The 21,309-nt window shown below is 43.5% G+C and overlaps 1 protein-coding gene across 4 annotated transcripts in view; it reads left to right on the top strand.

The window, feature by feature from the left end:
- Positions 1–21,309, top strand: part of asap2a (ArfGAP with SH3 domain, ankyrin repeat and PH domain 2a) — a 164,836-nt gene that overhangs the window by 50,872 nt on the left and 92,655 nt on the right. For all 4 annotated transcript variants that reach the window (XM_078213169.1, XM_078213168.1, XM_078213167.1 and 1 more), the window contains exon 2: positions 7,400–7,472. In XM_078213169.1, the coding sequence (XP_078069295.1) occupies positions 7,400–7,472 (73 nt within the window). The remainder of the gene's footprint in view (positions 1–7,399; positions 7,473–21,309) is intronic.

Below are 21,309 nucleotides of genomic sequence, written 5' to 3'. Positions count from 1 at the left end.
GGTCCTCGTGCATCAGTTGCTGAAAGTAAGCGTGCAGGTACAGCAGGCAGTAAAGAAGGCAAGTGGTTTGTTGGCCTTCATAACGAGAGGATTTGAGTATAGGAATAGAGATATTTTACTGCAATTGTATAGGGTGTTGGTGAGGCCACATCTTGCATTGTGGTGAATGTGTGGAATACCACAGGAAGTAGTTGAGGCCAAAACATTGTCTGATTTCAAGAAGATATTAAATATAGCTCTTGGGGCTAAAGAGGGGGGGGGGGGGGGAGGGAGGGAGATCAGGATATTGAATTTGATGATCAGCCATGATCAAAATGAATGGTGGAGCAGGTTTAAAAGGCTGAATGGTCTACTCCTGCTTCTAGTTTCTATCTTTCTGTGCAGCAGTGGTGGGGTATGAACGGCCAGAAATTTCCGGCCCATATGTTCTTTTTGCCGTCCAGGAGAAATGTTTAGAGACTAGAGGGCGGCACAGTGGTTAGCACTGCTGCCTCATAGCGTCAGGGACCCAGGTTCAATTCCAGCCTCGGGTCACTCTCTGTGTGGAGATTGCACATTCTCCCAGTGTCTGAGTGGGTTTCCTTCGGGTGCTCCAGTTTCCTCCCAAGATGTGTGGGTTAGCTTGATTGGCCATTATAAATTGACCCTAGTGTCAGGGGATTAGCAGGGTAAATGTGCTGGGTTACGGGAATAGGGCCTGGGTGGGATTGTGGTTGGTGCAGACATGATGGGCCGAATGGCAGCCTCCTGCACTAGGGATTCTATGAAAAACAGAAAATGCTGGAAATTCTCAGCATATCTGACAGCATCTCTGGAGGAAGAACAAAGCTAACGCTTTGAGTCAGAATGACTCTTCGTCAGAGATCTGCAGGAAGTGGCAGGAAATATGCAAGGGAACTGTTTTGCTCGTTCAATGTTGCTTGCTCATTCAGTTTTTAAAACTCCCTCCAAAGCTCTGGTAAAAATGACTGCAATGTGTTGGTGACCGTCATAATGTATATTCTGAATATAATTAAACTAAATGAAGCACTGATACTTATATTGCCTTTTAACAGAATCAATGATGTCTGTGTTGCAGTCTTTGAATGTACATAAAGTGGAGAATTGGCATCTATTCTGTTTTTAACTCTTGATTGAAATGGGAGAATGTGATTCTTCTTTCAGTATCTCCTACATGACTGTAGTGTTACAATGCAGAGGTTGATCCGCTTTTGAGAAGCCACACTGAATCCCCCAAAGAGGACTACCTTGCTTCGTAATCTGTTAAGTGTTTAGGAAGGTTTTAACTGTTCTTCATTAATGTTTAGAGGTTCATTAACAGAAATACCTGACACCTGAATAATTAACAAGTTATTTAACCAACCGAGAACTTTAAACAAGTAATATATCGATTAAAGTAAGATACTACTGGAATGCTGTTCAAATAAATACAAGGTCCATTCATTACCAAAAAAAACAGTTTAGTCACTCTCAAAAAAAATACAAACAATGTGGCTTTGGAAAAACCTTTGGTGTTCTTCTGGCGATTCTGCTGTCTGTAAGCTCTTTCTAATTTGGTACCCTTTTGTTAGATGGAGAGTTCTCTTAAGATATTTTTTAGCTGACAGGGAGCTGCTCTTCCCCCTCTGTATTGAAAGATGGCAGTCCTTCAGTTGAACTGCAGGCAGGCATTTGAGTTCCTCTTTTTATAACAGTGATGACCTATCAATTTTCCTACACCAGGATTGGTATGATAACAACAGATTCAAATTTGATAGGTTCCTGATAGCTGAGTGTCTTCATTAAACTGAGGTTGCCAAAATTCAAAAGCCTGCAAAGCCTGTTATCAAGGGAATCCTGATGCTTGGTCCTTGTTACAAATGTTGCAATTTCTGTCTCCTATAGGCACTTGAATTTTAAACATCCAAGCACTGACACAAAACCAGCTTTTAAAGGGACCATACTTCACAAGCTCAGCTTCACAACAGTAGACTGAGCTGAGCCAAACTTTAATCACCGAGGGAAACAAGAAAGGCTGCTGTCCTTCCTATTTGAACCAATGAGCAGAATTGCATGGCACCACAGCTTTAGTATGTTATCAAATCCTACAGTGCATCTAAGCAGCAATTAATTTTCCACTGTAAGCTATAATGTTTTCTTCCCATTCAGTTGTGTCAGTTCTTGCTTAAAATGTGCTTGATTCTTAGCATCTGTCCTTCCTTTGGGTTGTTGGAAAATAATAGTTCGCATTTAACCAGTTTTTAAGAACATTTTGTTAATCTGCACTTTTAGTTTTGAGACAGACCATCAATTGAAACTTCTTTTGCTCGTGTCCACCTGCTTCACCTCCATGCAACTTTACCCTCAAGCAACAAGGTTTAAATAAAGTGGCTTTACTTCCAGATAAATCAAAAGCTTCAATCACTGCATTAAAACTAGTTGAGTCTTTACAGTTGCCAGTGGATTAAGTGCCTCAGGGGTCTGAACTCAAAGCATGATGGGCTGAATTTTGCAGTCAGTGGCAAAATGGGTTGTTCTAGTTATAGACTTTCTTTGGGTGTTGGCACAATAAAGAATGATTTACATTTTTAAAGTTTAAAAAAAAATTCAACAGTATTTAAAATCTGATGGAATGGTACTCCATTCTGCTAAAAGTTAATATTCAGTGACAGAGGGTTTGGGCAGTAATTGAGACTGATCATTAAAGGCGACCAGCACGAGAATGGGCAAGTCCTAATTTTTTCTAAAAAGTTTAGTCTGCGTCTATCAGATAAATTCCGCAGCTTTGTACTGGTCGATGTATTTGAATGGTGAGTCCCCTCAGAAGGTACTCTTACTGCACAACTTTTAAAGGAGCATGGTTCTGTATCTCTGGCAATTTCCTGATTTTCACCTTTACCTGTAAATGTGTTGTCACTGGAAGTTGCTGTCCAATTTCCATAAAGATGGATGAGCACTTAGTGTTACTGTTATTTTTACTGAAAAATTCAACACTTGTGCCAATAAAGCAAAATATCGCAGATGCTGAAAATCAGAAAGAAAACAGAAAATGCTGGGAAGCACTCAACCGACCACACAATTTGTATGCAGAGAGCAGACAAGTTTATCTTTTAGTTAGGGACCTTTTATCAGAACTGTATGCTATTGCAGATGAACAACATTATTTTAAAAAACACAAAACAATGGGAAGGGTAAAAACACAAACTCTCACAGGTAGGAAAAATAAATAGAAAATTTCATGAAATGCTTAATGAAAAATTTCAAATTGCTTCAGGTTCTTGGGCCATACGCATTTGGCTTCTGGAGAAATTTGGTATTAAAGATGGATAAAGTGAAGGACCATCTACTAACCATACCTCATTTATGTTTGTTACAAGACATTAAATACTGCTTAGTCTTGACTTCTTAAGATGTCCTGCAACTAAAAATATGCATGAAATCTTCTGCGAGTTGAGGGTGATTGAAACTTGAACAGAAAGGGAAGAATTCAAATTGTAATACAAGTAGTTTCTTTTTGTAAATGAGATCTATATTTAGCATTTGGTCAGTTTTGCAGACATGGTCTTCAAATAGACTCGCAGTTCCATCTTTCAGGATGATGGATCAAAGAATTCTCATATTCAAAAGCTTAGGTCTATGGAAACTGCTCAGGTCACTTTACTGTTTTGGCTTGTTGACTTTGACATTGCATCTGCCGCTTTCTTGGCTTCTGCTTGGTTTTAGGGCAGTCCTCACTGATTGTGCACAGATTCGAGAGTACTGAATGTAACTCAGGCTGGCTTGCCTCCAGAACATGACCATCCTCGCCCCGCTCCCTTCACTGCATTGGCCAAGATAGTAGTTTTGGTTTACTTTCCTATCAGCAAAGCAATTAGTCACATGGGGGGGGGAAACATACTTATGCATGTGATGTTGATTGCACTCAACTGCAGGCAGTGGAAGCACATTATTAAAACTGGAACTAATTATGTCTCTTCTAAATCAGTAATTCAGATTTGAGATGCTGTTTCACAAGGTCAAGTAGAGACAAAATAGCTGAATTCCAACAGAGTTTGCTTGTTGGTTAAATTTCCATGCATAAGCTTAGTGTGGTGATTTTAATCAGCCATGAATCTTGCATACGTTTTTTTGGAAGATAACTAGCATAACCAGAAGCATCAAAATGTTTGTATAAAACCGGACCCATGCATGCATATCAACTAAACAAATTAGTTTTACATGTGTTGGTAGACATTATGATGATTTGGGTATTAATTCTAACTGGTGATTTCAATTTTATTTGACGTTTGTAATGGAAACCAGTTTGCTTCAATTCATAGAATCATAGAATCCCCACAGTGCAGAAGGAGGCCATTCGGCCCATTGAGTCTGCACCGACCACAATCCCACCCATTTACCCTGCTAATCCCCTGACACTAAGGGACAATTTGACATGGCCAATCAACTTAACCTGCACATCTTTGGACTGTAGGAGGAAACCGGAGCACCCGGAGGATTTCCAAACAGACACGGGGAGAACGTGCAAACTCCACACAGACAGTGACCCGAGGCTGGAATTGAACCCAGGTCCTTGGCGCTGTGAGGCAGCAGTGCTAACCACTGTGCCGCCCCAATTATCTTTTCAGATACAATATTTTTTAAAACCAAATTTCCAATATTGTGGTGCTGGCATGTGTGTATTTTCCCCTTGTTCATTGACCTTTTGTAACATCAGTTTTTTGGTTTGAAAATGTTTTGCACATCTGGTTATACTTGTAGCTAAATATGTGTTTTTACACAAGGTTATTTACATACTTTTAGAGGTATAACTAACGTATATACTTACTGTCTATTTTGGGAGTTAACAGAGCATCAAGTACAATTTTCTTCTTTTTCTCTTTACTTTAATTGTATTTGATGGTTGGTGACTGCCACAAGGACACAGCTAGTGCATGGCAATATTGCAGTTGACCTTAACAGCAGATCTGGGGGCAAGTAATACCCTGTGTTGGTACTGAAAGTTTTTTTACGCAGTTATACCATCTCCAAGGAAGAACTTGTACAAATAGTAGATTTTAAGTATTTTATCACTATGGCAACCCACTTTTTCTTAATTAATAAAGGAAAGTGGAAGAAGAGCGGGCAAAGGTTTTTCAGATTTTATGTGAATGCTGGAAAGTTGACAAATATATAAAATTCGGTGTAGGAAAGGGCAAGGGAAGTTGAGAATCACAGGTGCAGTAACAATGCCATGGAGGCAAAGTCCTGAAAGGTTAAGAGTAGCAGAGACATTATGATATCAATCACAATTTTTCTTTTCTCTGCAACGTTTTTAAGTAAATGCTTTCACTTTGGGTAAAATGTGTTACAGAATAGAGGCAAATAACCAGATTCCAAAGCATTTATTTTCCAGATTAACTAGACTGGCTGCTGATGCAGTTCATTGTGTAGGATGCATGAGGCTAAAGTTGGAGGGCGCCAGAATTCTTGGAAGATTGTAGGGCAAAGGTGTATGATTTAAAATCTGGTGCTCAAATGTAACCTGGGTAAATTAAACCCTGATTGTTTACAAGAAGAGTGCTGCTAATTTTGATATAGATAATCTGTTTTTAAAAAAGTCTCATGCCTAATTGTAAGGAAGTTGGAGTTCAAATCTAGACAAGTTGATGCCAAGAAATCCGACAAATTCTTAATTCACTTTTCACTAAGAAATTGGCCGAGGTTTCCTGCCCAACCTCTGTACAGAAGCACAAGATACCTAAGTTCAGTTTGTCAAACATTTTTTCACCCAGTTCAGATTGGATACACATTCACCTTAACCCTCATTTAGAATACCCCCCAAATTTTGAGTAGATTAATTCACCCTTTCTTGCCGTATCATCGAAGAGCCAGATAATAAGTCATGCACTGACAATTATTTATTGACTACAAACTAAAATGATCACAATTAAAGTTAAACAATGAAAATATCAACAATTAATAAATAAAATAGTTGTAGATAGGGTTTCCCAAGTTTGAATAACACAATCAATATACAGAGTTACTCAATGAAACGAACAACAGTGTTTCAATCAATTCAGCAGTGTCACCATAAGTCAGCATTAATTGGATTGTTGATTTATAATTTATAGTTGAGATCCATGTCTAAGACTGATTATAAATCGGGAACATTAATCTAGGATCAAATTCTTTAGGGAACGATACCAAAGTTATCTTACAGGCTAGTAATCCAAAGATCTGGACTAATGTTCTGAAGACGTGTCTAAATCTCTCGATGACAACTGGGTAACTTAAATGTGCGTGTATGCCCAGCTAAGTCTAGTATTCCCCATGGGCATGTGCATGCACATGCCCCCCCTCCCCTGTCCAGGCACATGTCTCCTTGTGGACGCATCCTCATGTACCCCACCTCCACAGCCTGCACGGGTACCCCACCCTCCCCTGCATGTGTGGGCGCCCCCTGCTCTCCCCTGCATGGATAAACTCAGCAGGCCTGGCAGTATATGTGGCAAAGTTTTTATAAAAGAAGGGAGATTATGCTTCAGTTGTACAGGGCACTGCTGAAACCACTTGGAGTACTGTGTACAGTACATGTCATCTTATTGAAGGAAGGACGTAAATACATTAGAAGTAGTTCGGAGGTTTACTAAACTATTAATAGGAGTGGGTTGTCTTATGAGGAAAGATTTGACCAGTTAGGCTTGTATTAGTTAGAGTTTGAAAGAGTAAGAGACAACCTGTCAGATCCTCGGGTTCTTGACAGGTAGATGTGGAGGTGATGTTTCCTCTTGTGGGAGAATCTAGAACTAGAGTTCACAGTTCAAAAACAAGAGGTCATCCATTTAAGTGAGGAGAATTTTTTTCTAAGGGTATCGAGTCTTCAGAAATCTCCCTTCCTTAAAAGGCAGTGGCAGCAGAGCCTTTTAAATATTTTTAAGGCAAAGGTAGATAGATTCTTGATGAACAAGGGGATAAAATGTTATTGGAGGTAGATGGGATCAGCCATGATCTTGCTGAATGGCAGAGCAGGCTCAAGTATCCCACTCCTAATTCTGATACTTGTATGCATGTATAATTTTGTGATCCAAGTAAGTGAACCTGTTGGGACAAAAGAAAAATACTGTGAATATTGAAATAAACACAGAAAAAGCTATAAATACTCAGTAGGTCAGGTAGCAACTGTGGAAAGAAAAGAAGCTAAAATTTCAGGCCAACGACCTTGTATCAGAATTGAGAAAAGTTAGAAATGTCATAAGTTTTAAGTGGTTGAAATAGGAGAAAGTTGTAAAAAGAACAGAAAGCAATTTTGGGGTTGAAGGCAGGATATATTAAATGACACAAGAGTCCCAACTGGTGGTAACGGCCCTAGTTAGCTGTTTTAAATTTTTGAATTGTCTTTGTTTGCTTTCTCTCATGTATGTTTTCTTTTTTTTATTTTTAGGCATTGGATGTGGATCGTGGAGTGTTACAAAAAATGAAGAAATCTGTGAAAGCTATTTATACATCTGGATTAGGTAAGAAACTGCTTAATACTTGATGTGATGGCAAGCACAGAGGAAAACACTTGGAAACTGCACATCTTGGACATTTAAGTATTCTCTGTCCTCATTCCATACCAAGGTTAATTAAACTGAAATACCCCATTGTAGAATAAACTGTAGTATTACAAAATAATTGTAATGATCCTCTGGAACTAGGGCTTGGGTAATAGAGCTGTGGGTCCTCCGACCCTTTGGGGAAGAGGAGAAGAAACCTGGATATAAATTAACACTCATTATCCTCTGAAAGAGAGCTTGAGTCAGAATGAGAAGTGTTACTGCAGATGCTGTACCTGCTCTTTATAAACACAAGGTTTTTAAAAGTACAGAGGTTATGCTTCATTGTACAAGACACTGATGGAACCACATCTGGAGTACTGTGTACAGGATTGGTCACCTTTTTTAAGGAAATATGTAAATGCATTAGAAGCAGTTCAGAGAAGGTTTACTGAAATATTATCAGGAGTGGGTGAGTTGTCTTATGTGGAAAGATTGGACATGTTAAGCTCGTATTTGTTAGAGTTCAGAAGAGTAAGTGACAATTTGATTGAAGCCGATAAGATCCTGAGGGGTTTTGACAGGTGAATGTGGAGGCAATGTTCCCTCTTGTGGGAAAATCTAGAACTTGGGGGGGGGGGGGGGGGGGGGGGGGGCATTGTTTGAAAATAAGAGGTCGCCTATTTAAGACAAAAATGAGGGGAATTTGTTTCTGAGGGTAGTGAGTCTTGGAATTCTCCCTTCCTCAAAAAGAGGGCAGACAAGAAATTAGGCTTGTTGGCATCTGTTTTTAGAGCACTAAGTGCCCCAGGAATTCCAGAATATTGTCTACAGCAAGCACACAGTTCTGAAGTGAATTGCACAATGTTGATTTGATGCCAGTGGTGCCATTTTGAAATGTAATGCTGCAGCTGATGCTCTCCCAGAGCCTCGTACAACTGAACAATTATTCATCTACAGGAAGGATTCCATCCCCCAAGCAGTGCTATTTAAAGGGATCATCTACTTATGTTAGTTACTGGCTGAGTTCTTGCTGTTGCTACAATTCTACAAATGTTTGGCCTTTACAATAAATGTTTCAAGTTATAAAAGTTCGCAGGTAGTGATGTGTCAGGTACTGAAGAATTCAAGGTTTTTGCACAAACTAGTTGCTCCTAAACATAAGGGCAGTTTGTAGGCATTGCCCTTGGAACACAGATGGCTTGAAGAATGAAGAGAGACCCCAAAGGCAGGATAAGCTTGTGGAAGAAGAAGGAACAGAATGGCGAGATGGAGATCTCCGCAATATCACCTAGGGTAGTGAGAGAACAATCCTCCAACTTGAAGCTCAGGTGCATCAGTGAGGATGTCCTACTGAAAGTTGGCATCTGCCATGGCCACAACTGTAACTTTGGAGCAGAGCAGGGTATATATTGCCAGTGGCAGTGCCAGTGATTGACCTTAAAATTGTATGCATCTTGCTTCTTCCGGGCCAAAGATAGTAATGGTGCACTTTTGGAGACTTAGTGAGTGAACAATAAAGGATTTACAAGGATCAACTAGAGCAGCAGCATGTCTGCTACATGTTCTGGAATGCCTCTGCCTCAGAGAACTCCTTCCTGGGGAGATTCCCCACTCTGAGTCCTGATGGTTCACCCAGATCAGGTGTGTTGCCCTTAACAAGACAATTACCACCGAGGTATTACAACATTCCTCAGTTTGCCAACCACTACTTTGGAAGGGAGGTCACTAAGACTCTTGATTCATTGAGAACTAAATACATTTTATTCTTTAACCAGCAAACAAACAACCCGTAGCAAACATGCAGTTTTTCAAAAGTTGCTGCCCTCTGATGTAGAAGGCTGACAGTGTTTTCAGGTGTAGCTTGCCTCTGTAAGAACCAAAATAGATTCCACTTCTTCAGCATTCAGTTGGTCTGTGACCATAAGGAGCAAGTCAATACCTGATATGCCGGGAGCAGTTAAGATGCCTTTGTTCTAGCAGCCCACTGTGCCAGTTTGAGTCACCGTGGCAAACCAAAGGCTGGCTGCTGAGCAACAAAGACTATCGAGAACGACATGGCTAACGTCTCTGGTACATAATCTGTGCAAACGTATAGCATTGACACAACAGAAGGTCATCTTGCCATACAAAATATAATAGAGCTGACCATTGGCCTGCTGAAACACCGTTTCCACTACCCAGACCCCTCTGGAGGTATGTTACAGCATTTGGCAGAGCAAGTGTCGAACTTCTTGGTGTTCTATTAAATGCTGCAAGCCTCTCCATCATCAAAGGAAAAACCTTATCACCTGCTATATGGTGAATATCTAGTGAAGTTGAAGAGGAGGTAGAAGACTGGCAAAAGGGAAGGGAGAAACAACCTAGATGGTCTCTTTCTGCTCTGGCTATCCATAAAGAACTTACCCACTTGCGCTACCAGTAACCCCAACTTCAATTTCCTCCCTTTTCGCCAACTGTCTTGTAAGTTACCTTCTGACTGTTACTAACCATCAACAGCATCTACTTGGCCATAATGCAAAATAAACATAGAAACATAGAAAAACTACAGCACAAACAGGCCCTTCGGCCCACAAGTTGTGCCGAACACATCCCTACCTTCTAGACCTACCTATAACCCTCCATCCTATTAAGCTCCATGTACTCATCTAGGAGTCTCTTAAAAGACCCTATTGAGTTCGCCTCCACCACCACTGACGGCAGCCAATTCCACTCGCCCACCACCCTCTGTGTGAAAAACTTACGATGTGGAGATGCCGGCGTTGGACTGGGGTAAACAAAGTAAGAAGTTTAACAACACCAGGTTAAAGTCCAACAGGTTTATTTGGTAGCAAAAGCCACACAAACTTTTGGAGCTCTTAGCCCCTTCTTCAGGTGAGTGGGAATTCTGTTCACAAACAGAGCTTATAAAGACACAGACTCAATTTACATGAATAATGGTTGGAATGCGAATACTTACAACTAATCAAGTCTTTAAGAAACGAAACAATGTGAGTGGAGAGAGCATCAAGACAGGCTAAAAAGATGTGTATTGTCTCCAGACAAGACAGCCAGTGAAACTCTGCAGGTCCATGCAACATTCCAACCATTATTCATGTAAATTGAGTCTGTCTTTATAAGCTCTGTTTGTGAACAGAATTCCCACTCACCTGAAGAAGGGGCTAAGAGCTCCGAAAGCTTGTGTGGCTTTTGCTACCAAATAAACCTGTTGGACTTTAACCTGGTGTTGTTAAACTTCTTACTGTGAAAAACTTACCCCAAACATCTCCCCTGTACCTACCCCCCAGCACCTTAAACCTGTGTCCTCTCGTAACAGACATTTCCACCCTGGGAAAAAGCCTCCGAGAGTCCACCCGATCTATGCCTCTCAACATCTTATACACCTCTATTAGGTCTCCTCTCATCCTTCGTCTCTCCAAGGAGAAAAGACTGAGCTCCCTCAGCCTATCCTCATAAGGCATGCCACTCAATCCAGGCAACATCCTTGTAAATCTCCTCTGCACCCTTTCAATCTTTTCCACATCCTTCCTATAGTGAGGCGACCAGAACTGAGCACAGTACTCCAAGTGGGGTCACAAAATAACCATTCCAAGCAGTCACAAAATAACCATTCCAAGCCAAATTAAAAAATGAAATTATGCCACATTGTATATAAAGTCATAGAGCCATATAGTTTTACAGCTCACAAGTCCTTCGGCCCATTGTGTCATCAAACACCTATCGATTCTAATCCCATTTTCCAGCACTTTGGTCCATGGCCTTCAATGCTATGGTGTTTCAAGTGATCATCTAAAGCTGTGAGGGTTCCCACCTCCGCCCATTGAGTTCAGATTCCCACCACTCTCTGGGTGAATATGTTTTTCCTCAAATCCCCTCTAAATCTCCTCCATACCTTAGTCTATTGCCCCCTTGTTATTTAACACTCTCCGAGGGGAAATGTTTCTTCCTAATAGAGAGTACCAGAGTCAACTAATCAGCCTGTGCATTTGCTTTATCCTTTAGTGTCTTGGCCTGACTTCATGCTCCTATACAGAACTAGTTAGCTCAGGTAGTTAAGAATGCGATGCTTAATGGTGTTTGCAGCACCAGTTCAGTTGTTAGTGGATAATAACAGAGGCACCCCTCCCATGTGTTTTAATGGCATAATTGAGCCTTGATTAGTAATTTCAGACATTGTGGATGCTGCACAAAGACGAAAAAAGAGTGCTCATGTACATTGCCATTCCAATGCCTGATGGAAAGCTGATGACTTACAATGGAGGGGAGGAGCCTGCAGATGGTCTTGGAGGATGACCCAAACAACTCTGGCCTGAAATCTGGCAACAAACTGCACCCACTTGACATTGGTGGTAGCTATCTGTGCTGGTTGGGTGGCAGGATATTGCAGTTTTAGGGATGGGAGCATGAATACTGAGCCTCAGAGAACAAAGTGATTTTGTCCCATGGAACCACCCACCTCAGTCTTTCCTAGTAATCTGTTGGAGGGTAGATTCTTGCAGGCCCCTTTGCACACTGTAGTCCACAAGCATGATGGCAGCAAGCGGAGTTCATGTGCCAATCACCTAAGCTTGTATGGGGTGGCACAGTGGTTAGCACTGCTGTCTCACAGCACGAGGGACCTGGGTTCAATTCCGGACTCGGGTCACTCTCTGTGTGGAGTTTGCATGTTCTCCCAGTGTCTGTGTGGTTTCCACTGGGTTCTCCGGTTTCCTCCCACAGTCCAAAGATGTGCGGGTTAGGTTGATTGGCCATGGAAAATTGCCCCTTAGTGTCAGGGGGACTAGCAAGGTAGATATGTGTGGTTACAGGGATAGGGTCTGGGTGGGATTGTGGTTGGTGCAGGCTCGATGGGCCAAATGGCCTCTTCCTGCACTGTAGGGATTCTATGACAGCAGTCTGAGCTTCCACCATGGATGGGTCTACAAGTGTGTGAATGTAGCTAACCACAAGTTCCACGCTGAAAGGAATGAGCTCAAGTTGGTGTTGGATCCTCCATGCTCCTGAACATTGATTACAGACTTTCTTGCAGTCATCTTAATGAACTAAGCATTTCATTGTGCATACCCATCAACGTTCTTCTGTTGGCTACCACATCAAAGTGCCCCTCTGAGTTCTCTGCAGTGGAATGGTGTACAACCCTGCCCTCGGGTGAGTTGGCCCCTATCAGTGATTGTCATGCAATATGTTTGGCTTGTATGGCTGTCATGGTAGTGCATGCGAGTATTGAGATGTGGTTGTGAGGCTTGCAGCAGCGCTAAGTGTGTGTGAATAAAATGAAGTGTATGAATATTCAGGATATGAGTTTTGATTGATAGAGATTGCTGATAGGTAATTGATGAGAAAGTGGTGTTTTGAGCAGGAATGCATGTGGTGCATTTGATAAGATATGGAATTTGATGATGCATTCACTGTCCTTGACCACTCATGCAAGGTCTTGGAACTGCAAACAGGCCCTTGGGGATAGATTCCTAACATTCAGCTCCATGGCTCTGCATGTGTCTAAAAGGCCTCCTGTCCCGCTGCAGATATGGAACATCTCTGCTCCTCCCCACCTCCACAAATGACTGCATTACAGTGGTCCAAAAACCTTGAGTCCACATTCTCTTATGTCCCATTCTTCACCATTTCCCGGGCTAGGTTCACATTCCGTATAACTGCTAGCCTCTGCTTTAAGAGGCCCTGGCTAACTTTACGAACATTGACTTAGCTTTACATCTTGCTACAAAGTTATAATTTTGAGCCCCTTGCTAATATGTGCAACCAGTGACAAAGCAGTTAGTCCTGCTGCACACAGCATTCCTTCAAATGAGCAGGCAGCACAAAGTCAGTATGCTTGTTTGCATAGGACCTTGAATGGGCATGGGTTAATCATGCAACACAATGCTTGTACCCCGTTTTGGTGGCTAATTAATTTAACCCCCACACTGTTCTTTTTGTGCTTTGGAATTCTGCCTGGAAGAAATTAATGACCCACTTGTTTGGTGCTTATGCAGGTCCTCACAATGCAATTTTTCATTCTGAAGCACTTGGAGGCTTTCCTAAATGACACATGAGGCAGTGTCTGCTTATTTCTTCTGGAACAGTTCGCTATCCTGCTGCCATCTGAAGTACTAGGTGTTTGATGTCGATGTATGTTGTTGTGGCAATTATGGAGACTTGGGTGAAAGAAGGGCAGGACTGGCAGCTTAGCATTCCAGGATTTAGATGCTTCAGGTGAGGTAGAGAGAGTGACAAAAGAGGTGGGTGTGTTGCTTTAGAGAGGGAGGGCGCCTTGGTGAGATCATGCAGCGAGGCCATATGGGTAGAACTCGGGAACAGGAGCAGTGCAAACACACTGTTGGGGTTGTCCTGCAGACCTCCCAAGAACAAGCGTGAAGTGGAGGAACTGATATGTCAGCAGATTATGGGTAGATGTAAAAACAAGAGGGTTGTTGTGATGGGTGATTTTTAACTTCCCCAGCATAGACTGGGAGTCCATTAGTGCCAGGGCCTTGGGTGGGGCAGAGTTTGTTCAGTGTGTCCAAGAGTGCTTCTTGAGGCAATATGTAGATAGCCCCTTCCCAAGCTGGACAATCTTAGACTTGGTTCTGGGAAATGAGCCCAGACAAGTCATTGATGTCTCAGTGGGGGGAGCATTTTGGGGAAAAGTGATCACAATTCTATAAGTTTCAAAATACTTGTAGAAAAGGAAAGAAGTAGTCTCAGATTGAAAATACTAAACTGGGGGAAGGCTAACTATGACAGTATTAAGCAGGAGTCAGGGAATGTAGACTGAGGGAGGTTGTTTGAGGTAAATCCATATCCGATATGTGGGAGTCTTTTAAAAGTCAGTTGTTAACAATTCAGGACAAGTATGTCCCTGTTTTTAAAAAAAAAAGGAAGGGTAAAGATGGCAAGATTTGGGGACCCTCGATGATTAGAGAGATTGTGAGCTTAGTCAAAAAGAAAGAGGAGGCATGTTTAATTTCAGGATATTGAAAACAGATAATGCTCTTGAGGAATACAAAGATTGCAGGAAAGAGCTTAAACAGGGACTTGGGAGGTCCAAAAGGGGCCATGAAATATAATTGGCAGGCAGAATTGAGGAGAATCCCAAGGCTTTTTATGTGTATGTAAGGAGGAAGAGGGTAGCTAAGGAACATAGAACAGTACAGCACAGGACAGGCCCTTCAGCCCCGATGTGCCGAACCTTTTCCGAAACCAAGATCAAGCTATCCCACTCCCTATCATTCTAATGTGCTCCATGTGCCTATCCAATAACCGCTTGAAAGTTCCTAAAGTGTCCGACTCCACTATCGCAGCAGGCAGTCCATTCCACACCCAACCACTCTCTGAGTAAAGAACCTACCTAGGACATCCTTCCTATATCTTCCACCACGAACCTTATAGTTATGCCCCCGAGTAACAGCTACATCCACCCGAGGAAATAGTCTCTGAACGTCCACTCTATCTATCCCCCTCATCATCTTATAAACCTCAATTAAGTCGCCTCTCAACCTCCTCCGCTCTAAAGAGAAAAGCCCTAGCTCCCTCAACCTTTCCTCATAAGACCTACCCTCCAAACCTGGCAGCATCCTGGTAAATCTCCTTTGCACTCTTTTCAATGCTCCCACATCCTTCTTATAGTGAGGTGACCAGAACTGCATACAATATTCCAAATGTGGCTTCACCAAGGTCCTGTACAGTTGCAGCATAACCCCACGGCTCTTAAACTCCAACCCCCTGTTAATAAAAGCTAACACACTATAGGCCTTCTTCATGGCTCTATCCACTTGAGTGGCAACCTTCAGAGATCTGTGGATATCAACCCCAAGATCTCTGATCCTCCACATTCCTCAGAACCCTACCTTTGACCCTGTAATCCGCATTCAAATTTGTCCTACCAAAATGAATCACCTCACACTTATCAGGGTTAAACTCCATCTGCCATTTTTCGGCCCAGCTCTGCATCCTATCAATGTCTCTTTGCAGCCTACAACAGCCCTCCACCTCATCCACTACTCCACCAATCTTGGTGTCATCCGCAAATTTACTGATCCACCCTTCAGCCCCCTCCTCCAAGTCATTTATAAAAATCACAAATAGCAGAGGACCCAGCACTGATCCTTGTGGTACACCGCTGGTAACTGGTCTCCAGTCTGAAAATTTTCCATCCACCACCACCCTCTGTTTTCTATGAGATAGCCAGTTACTTATCCAATCGGCCAAATTTCCCTCTATCCCACACCTCCTTACTTTCTTCATGAGCCGACCATGGGGGACCTTGTCAAACGCCTTACTAAAATCCATGTATATGACATCAACTGCTCTACCTTCATCGACACACTTAGTTACCTCCTCAAAAAATTCTATCAAATTTGTGAGGCAAGACTTACCCTTCATGAATCCGTGTTGACTATCCCAGATTAAGCTGCATCTTTCTAAATGGTCGTAAATCCTATCCCTCAGGACCTTTTCCATTAATTTACCGACCACCGAAGTAAGACTAACCGGCTTATAATTACCAAGGTCATTCCTATTTCCTTTCTTGAACAGAGGAACAATATTCGTCACTCTCCAGTCCTCTGGCACTATCCCCGTGGACAGTGAGGACCCAAAGATCAAAGCCAAAGGCTCTGCAATCTCATCCCTTGCCCCCCAAAGAATCCTAGGATATATCTCATCTGGCCCAGGGGACTTATCGACCTTCAGGTTTTTCAAAATTGCTAATACATCTTCCCTCAGAACATCTGCCTCCTTCAGCCTATCAGCCTGTATCACACACTCATCCTCAAAAACATGGCCCCTCTCCTTGGTGAACACTGAAGAAAAGTGTTCATTCATCGCCTCTCCTATCTCTTCTGACTCCATGCACAAGTTCCCACTACTGTCCTTGACCAGCCCTAACCTCACCCTGGTCATTCTTTTATTCCTCACATAAGAGTAAAAAGCCTTGGGGTTTTCCTTGATCCAACCCGCCAAGGACTTCTCATGCCCCCTCCTAGCTCTCCTAAGCCCTTTTTTCAGCTCATTCCTTGCTAACTTGTAACCCTCAATGGACCCAACTGAACCTTGTTTTCTCATCCTTACATACGCTTCCTTCTTCCTCTTGACAAGACATTCAACCTCTTTTGTGAACCATGGTTCCCTCACTTGGCCATTTCCTCCCTGCCTGACAGGGACATATTTATCAAGGACGCGCAGTATTTGTTCCTTGAACAAGCTCCACTTTTCATTAGTGCCTTTCCCTGACAGTTTCTGCTCCCTATCTTATGCTCCCTAATTCTTGCCTAATTGCATCATAATTACCCCTCCCCCAATTATAAACCTTGCCCTGCTGTACGGCCCTATCCCTCTCCATTGCAATAACGAAAGACACCGAATTGTGGTCGTTATCTCCAAAGTGCTCTCCCACAACCAAATCTAACACTTGGCCCGGTTCATTTCTCAGTACCAAATCCAATGTGGCCCCACCTCTTGTCGGCCTATCTACATATTATGTCAGGAAATCCTCCTGCACACACTGCACAAAAACTGCCCCATCGAAACTATTCGACCTATAAACGTTCCAATCAATATTTGGGAAGTTAAAGTCACCCATGCCAACTACCCTGTGACCTCCACACCTATCCATAATCTGCTTTGCAATTTCTTCCTCCACATCTCTATTACTATTTGGGGGCCTATAGACAACTCCTAATAATGTGACCGTTCCTTTCCTATTTCTATCTTCAGCCCATATTACCTCAGTAGGTCGATCCCCCTTGAACTGCCTTTCTGCAGTCGTTAAAATGGTAAGTCCACTCAAAGACAGAGGAGGGAATTTGTGTGTGGAGCCAGATGAGGTGGGTGAGGTCCTTAACGAGTACTTTGCATCAGTATTCACAAAGGAGAAGGATGTGGTGGATGGTGAGTGTAAAAAGGAGAATGTTACATTCTAGGACATGTTGAGATAAAAAGGGAGGACGAATTGCTGGTTTTGAAAAACATTAAAGTGGACAAGTCCTCAGGGCCAGATAGGATTTATCCAGGAATACTGAGAGAGGCGAGGGAACAAATTGCCGAGGCCTTGGCCAAAATCTTTGTATCCTCTTTAGCCACGGGCGAGGTACCAGAGGATTGGAGAGTAGCTAACATTGTTCCTCTGTTTAAGAAGTGCAGAAGAGATAATCTGGGAAATTACAGCCTGTGAGCCTTACATCAGTGATGGGGAAATTATTGGAGAAGATCCTTAGGGACAGGATGTACACACACTTGGAAAAGAATAGGCTTATTAGCAATAGGCAGCATAGTTTTGTGAAGGGGAGGTCCGTACCTCCCAAGCTTGATTGAGTTCTTTGAAGAAATGACAAAAAAGAATGACCAGGGCAGGGCAGTGGATGTTGTATACATGGACTTCAGCAAAGCCTTCGATAAGGTTCCTCATGGCAGGCTGATACAGCACGTGAAGTCATATGGGATCTGAGGTGAGCTGGTAAGATGGATACAAAACTGGCTTGGGCATAGAAAGAAGTTTAACAACACCAGGTTAAAGTCCAACAGGTTTATTTGGTAGCAAAAGCCACACAAGCTTTCGGAGCTCCAAGCCCCTTCTTCAGGTGAGTGGGAATTCTGTTCACAAACAGAGCATATAAAGACACAAACTCAATTTACATGAATAATGGTTGGAATGCGAATACTTACAACTAATCAAGTCTTTAAGAAACAAAACAACGTGAGTGGAGAGAGCATCAAGACAGGCTAAAAAGATGTGTATTGTCTCCAGACAAGACAGCCAGTGAAACTCTGTGGGGGTTATAAATAGTGTGACATGAACCCAATATCCCGGTTGAGGCCGTCCTCATGTGTGCGGAACTTGGCTATCAGTTTCTGCTCAGCGACTCTGCGCTGTCGTGTGTCGCGAAGGCCGCCTTGGAGAACACTGACCCGAATATCAGAGGCCGAATGCCCGTGACCGCTGAAGTGCTCCCAAACAGGAAGAGAACAGTCTTGCCTGGTGATTGTCGAGCGGTGTTCATTCATCCGTTGTCGCAGCGTCTGCATAGTTTCCCCAATGTACCATGCCTCGGGACATCCTTTCTTGCAGCGTATCAGGTAGACAACGTTGGCCGAGTTGCAAGAGTATGTACCGTGTACCTGGTGGATGGTGTTCTCACGTGAGATGATGGCATCTGTGTCGATGATCCGGCACGTCTTGCAGAGGTTGCTGTGGCAGGGTTGTGTGGTGTCATGGTCACTGTTCTCCTGAAGGCTGGGTAGTTTGCTGCGGACAATGGTCTGTTTGAGGTTGTGCGATTGTTTGAAGGCAAGAAGTGGGGGTGTGGGGATGGCCTTGGCGAGATGTTCGTCTTCATCAATGACATGTTGAAGGCTCCGGAGGAGATGCCGTAGCTTCTCCGCTCCGGGGAAGTACTGGACAACGAAGGGTACTCTGTCCACTGTGTCCCGTGTTTGTCTTCTGAGGAGGTCGGTGCGGTTTTTTGCTGTGGCGCGTTGGAACTGTTGATCAATGAGTCGATCGCCATATCCTGTTCTTATGAGGGCATCTTTCAGCGTCTGGAGGTGTCTGTTGCGATCCTCCTCATCCGAGCAGATCCTGTGTATACGGAGGGCTTGTCCGTAGGGGATGGCTTCTTTAACGTGTTTAGGGTGGAAGCTGGAGAAGTGGAGCATCGTGAGGTTATCCGTGGGCTTGCGGTACAGTGAGGTGCTGAGGTGACCGTCCTTAATGGAGATGCGTGTGTCCAAGAATGCAACCGATTCCGGAGAGTAGTCTATGGTGAGTCTGATGGTGGGATGGAACTTGTTGATGTCATCATAGAGTTGTTTCAGTGATTGTTCACCATGAGTCCAAAGGAAGAAAATGTCATCGATGTATCTAGTGTATAGCATCGATTGAAGGTCCCGTGCGGTGAAGAAGTCTTGTTCGAACCTGTGCATGAAGATGTTGGCATATTGAGGTGCGAATTTGGTCCCCATGGCTGTTCCGTGTGTCTGGATGAAGAACTGGTTGTTGAAGGTGAAGATATTGTGGTCCAGGATGAAGCGGATGAGATGTAAAATTGCATCTGGAAACTGGCAGTTGTTGGCGCTGAGCACTGAGGCCGTTGCAGCAATGCCATCGTCATGGGGGATGCTGGTGTAGAGTGCCGAGACATCCATTGTGACGAGGAGCGCTCCTGGTTCAACTGCTCCATGTGTGCCGAGTTTCTGTAGGAAGTCCGTCGTGTCGCGACAAAAGCTGGGGGTTCTTTGTACAATGGGTTTCAGGATGCCCTCGACATAGCCGGAGAGGTTCTCGCACAGGGTCCCATTGCCCGATACGATGGGACGGCTGGGTGTGTTTGCCTTGTGTATCTTCGGGAGGCAGTAGAGATCTCCAATGCGGGGAGTACGTGGGATGAGAGCACGGAGGGTGTTCTGAAGGTCCGGATCAAAGGTCTTGATCAGAGTGTTGAGTTGACGGGTGTGTTCTTTGGTCGGATCTGCAGGTAACTGTCTGTAGTGTTCCTCGTTGTTGAGTTGTCGGTACACTTGTTTGCAGTAATCCGTTCTGTTCAGTATGACGATGGCCCCTCCTTTGTCTGCTGGTTTGATGACAATGTTGCGGTTGGTCTTGAGAGCGTGGATGGCGTTACGTTGTGCTTGGGTGATGTTCGGGGCTGTCTTGTGAGTGCGGCTGATGAATTTGGTGTTTACGCACCTCCTGATGGCTTGGGCATACATGTCAAGTCGAGGGCAGCGGAGGAGTCCAATTCGACTCTTTCCTCTTCGGATGCACTGCGGATCTCTCTGTCGGCTGTTCCGGTTCATTGGCTGTCTCATTGTGTTCGTTGTTGGCCTCTTGGGGTTTGTGGAAGAATTCTCTCAGCCTCATTCGCCTGATGAATTCCTCTGTGTCTGCTGCGAGACTGATGGGGTCTATTTTGGTGGTGGGGCAAAAATTAAGCCCTCGGCTGAGAACTTCGATTTCATCTGGTTGAAGTGTGTAGTCGGACAAGTTGACAATGGACTTCCCTGCAGTGGTACTGTTTTCTACTGTGGTACCGGGGGAGGCTTGGTTGCTGCTGTTGGTGATGCCGAGTTTCTCAAGTTTCCTGTTCTTGGTGTGCATGTAGATGGTGTAGTTCCTTTGTCTCGTCTGCTTGGCAGAGTTTCGCAGCTGTTCTCAGCTGGCGCAGAGTCGCTGAGCAGAAACTGATAGCCAAGTTCCGCACACATGAGGACGGCCTCAACCGGGATATTGGGTTCATGTCACACTATTTGTAACCCCCACAGAGTTTCACTGGCTGTCTTGTCTGGAGACAATACACATCTTTTTAGCCTGTCTTGATGCTCTCTCCACTCACGTTGTTTTGTTTCTTAAAGACTTGATTAGTTGTAAGTATTCGCATTCCAACCATTATTCATGTAAATTGAGTTTGTGTCTTTATAAGCTCTGTTTGTGAACAGAATTCCCACTCACCTGAAGAAGGGGCTTGGAGCTCCGAAAGCTTGTGTGGCTTTTGCTACCAAATAAACCTGTTGGACTTTAACCTGGTGTTGTTAAACTTCTTACTGTGTTTACCCCAGTCCAACGCCGGCATCTCCACAACTTGGGCATAGAAAGCAGAGAGTAGCAGTGGAAGGGTACTTTTCTAACTCGAGGTCTGTGACAAGTGGTGTTCCACAAGGATCAGTGCGGGGACCTAATGTAATATATAAATGATTTAGAGGAAAATGTAGGTGATCTGATTAGTAAATTTGCAGATGATACAAAAATTGGAGTAGTGGATAGTGAGGTAGATTGTCAGAGAATAAGCAGGATAAAAATCGGCTGGAGAGCTGGCCTGAAAGA

Source organism: Mustelus asterias, chromosome 5 (genome assembly GCF_964213995.1).
Source record: "Mustelus asterias chromosome 5, sMusAst1.hap1.1, whole genome shotgun sequence".
Lineage (NCBI taxonomy): Eukaryota > Metazoa > Chordata > Chondrichthyes > Carcharhiniformes > Triakidae > Mustelus > Mustelus asterias.
Note: the sequence above shows the minus strand (reverse complement) of the source record. Positions and strands in the feature narration are given on the sequence as shown.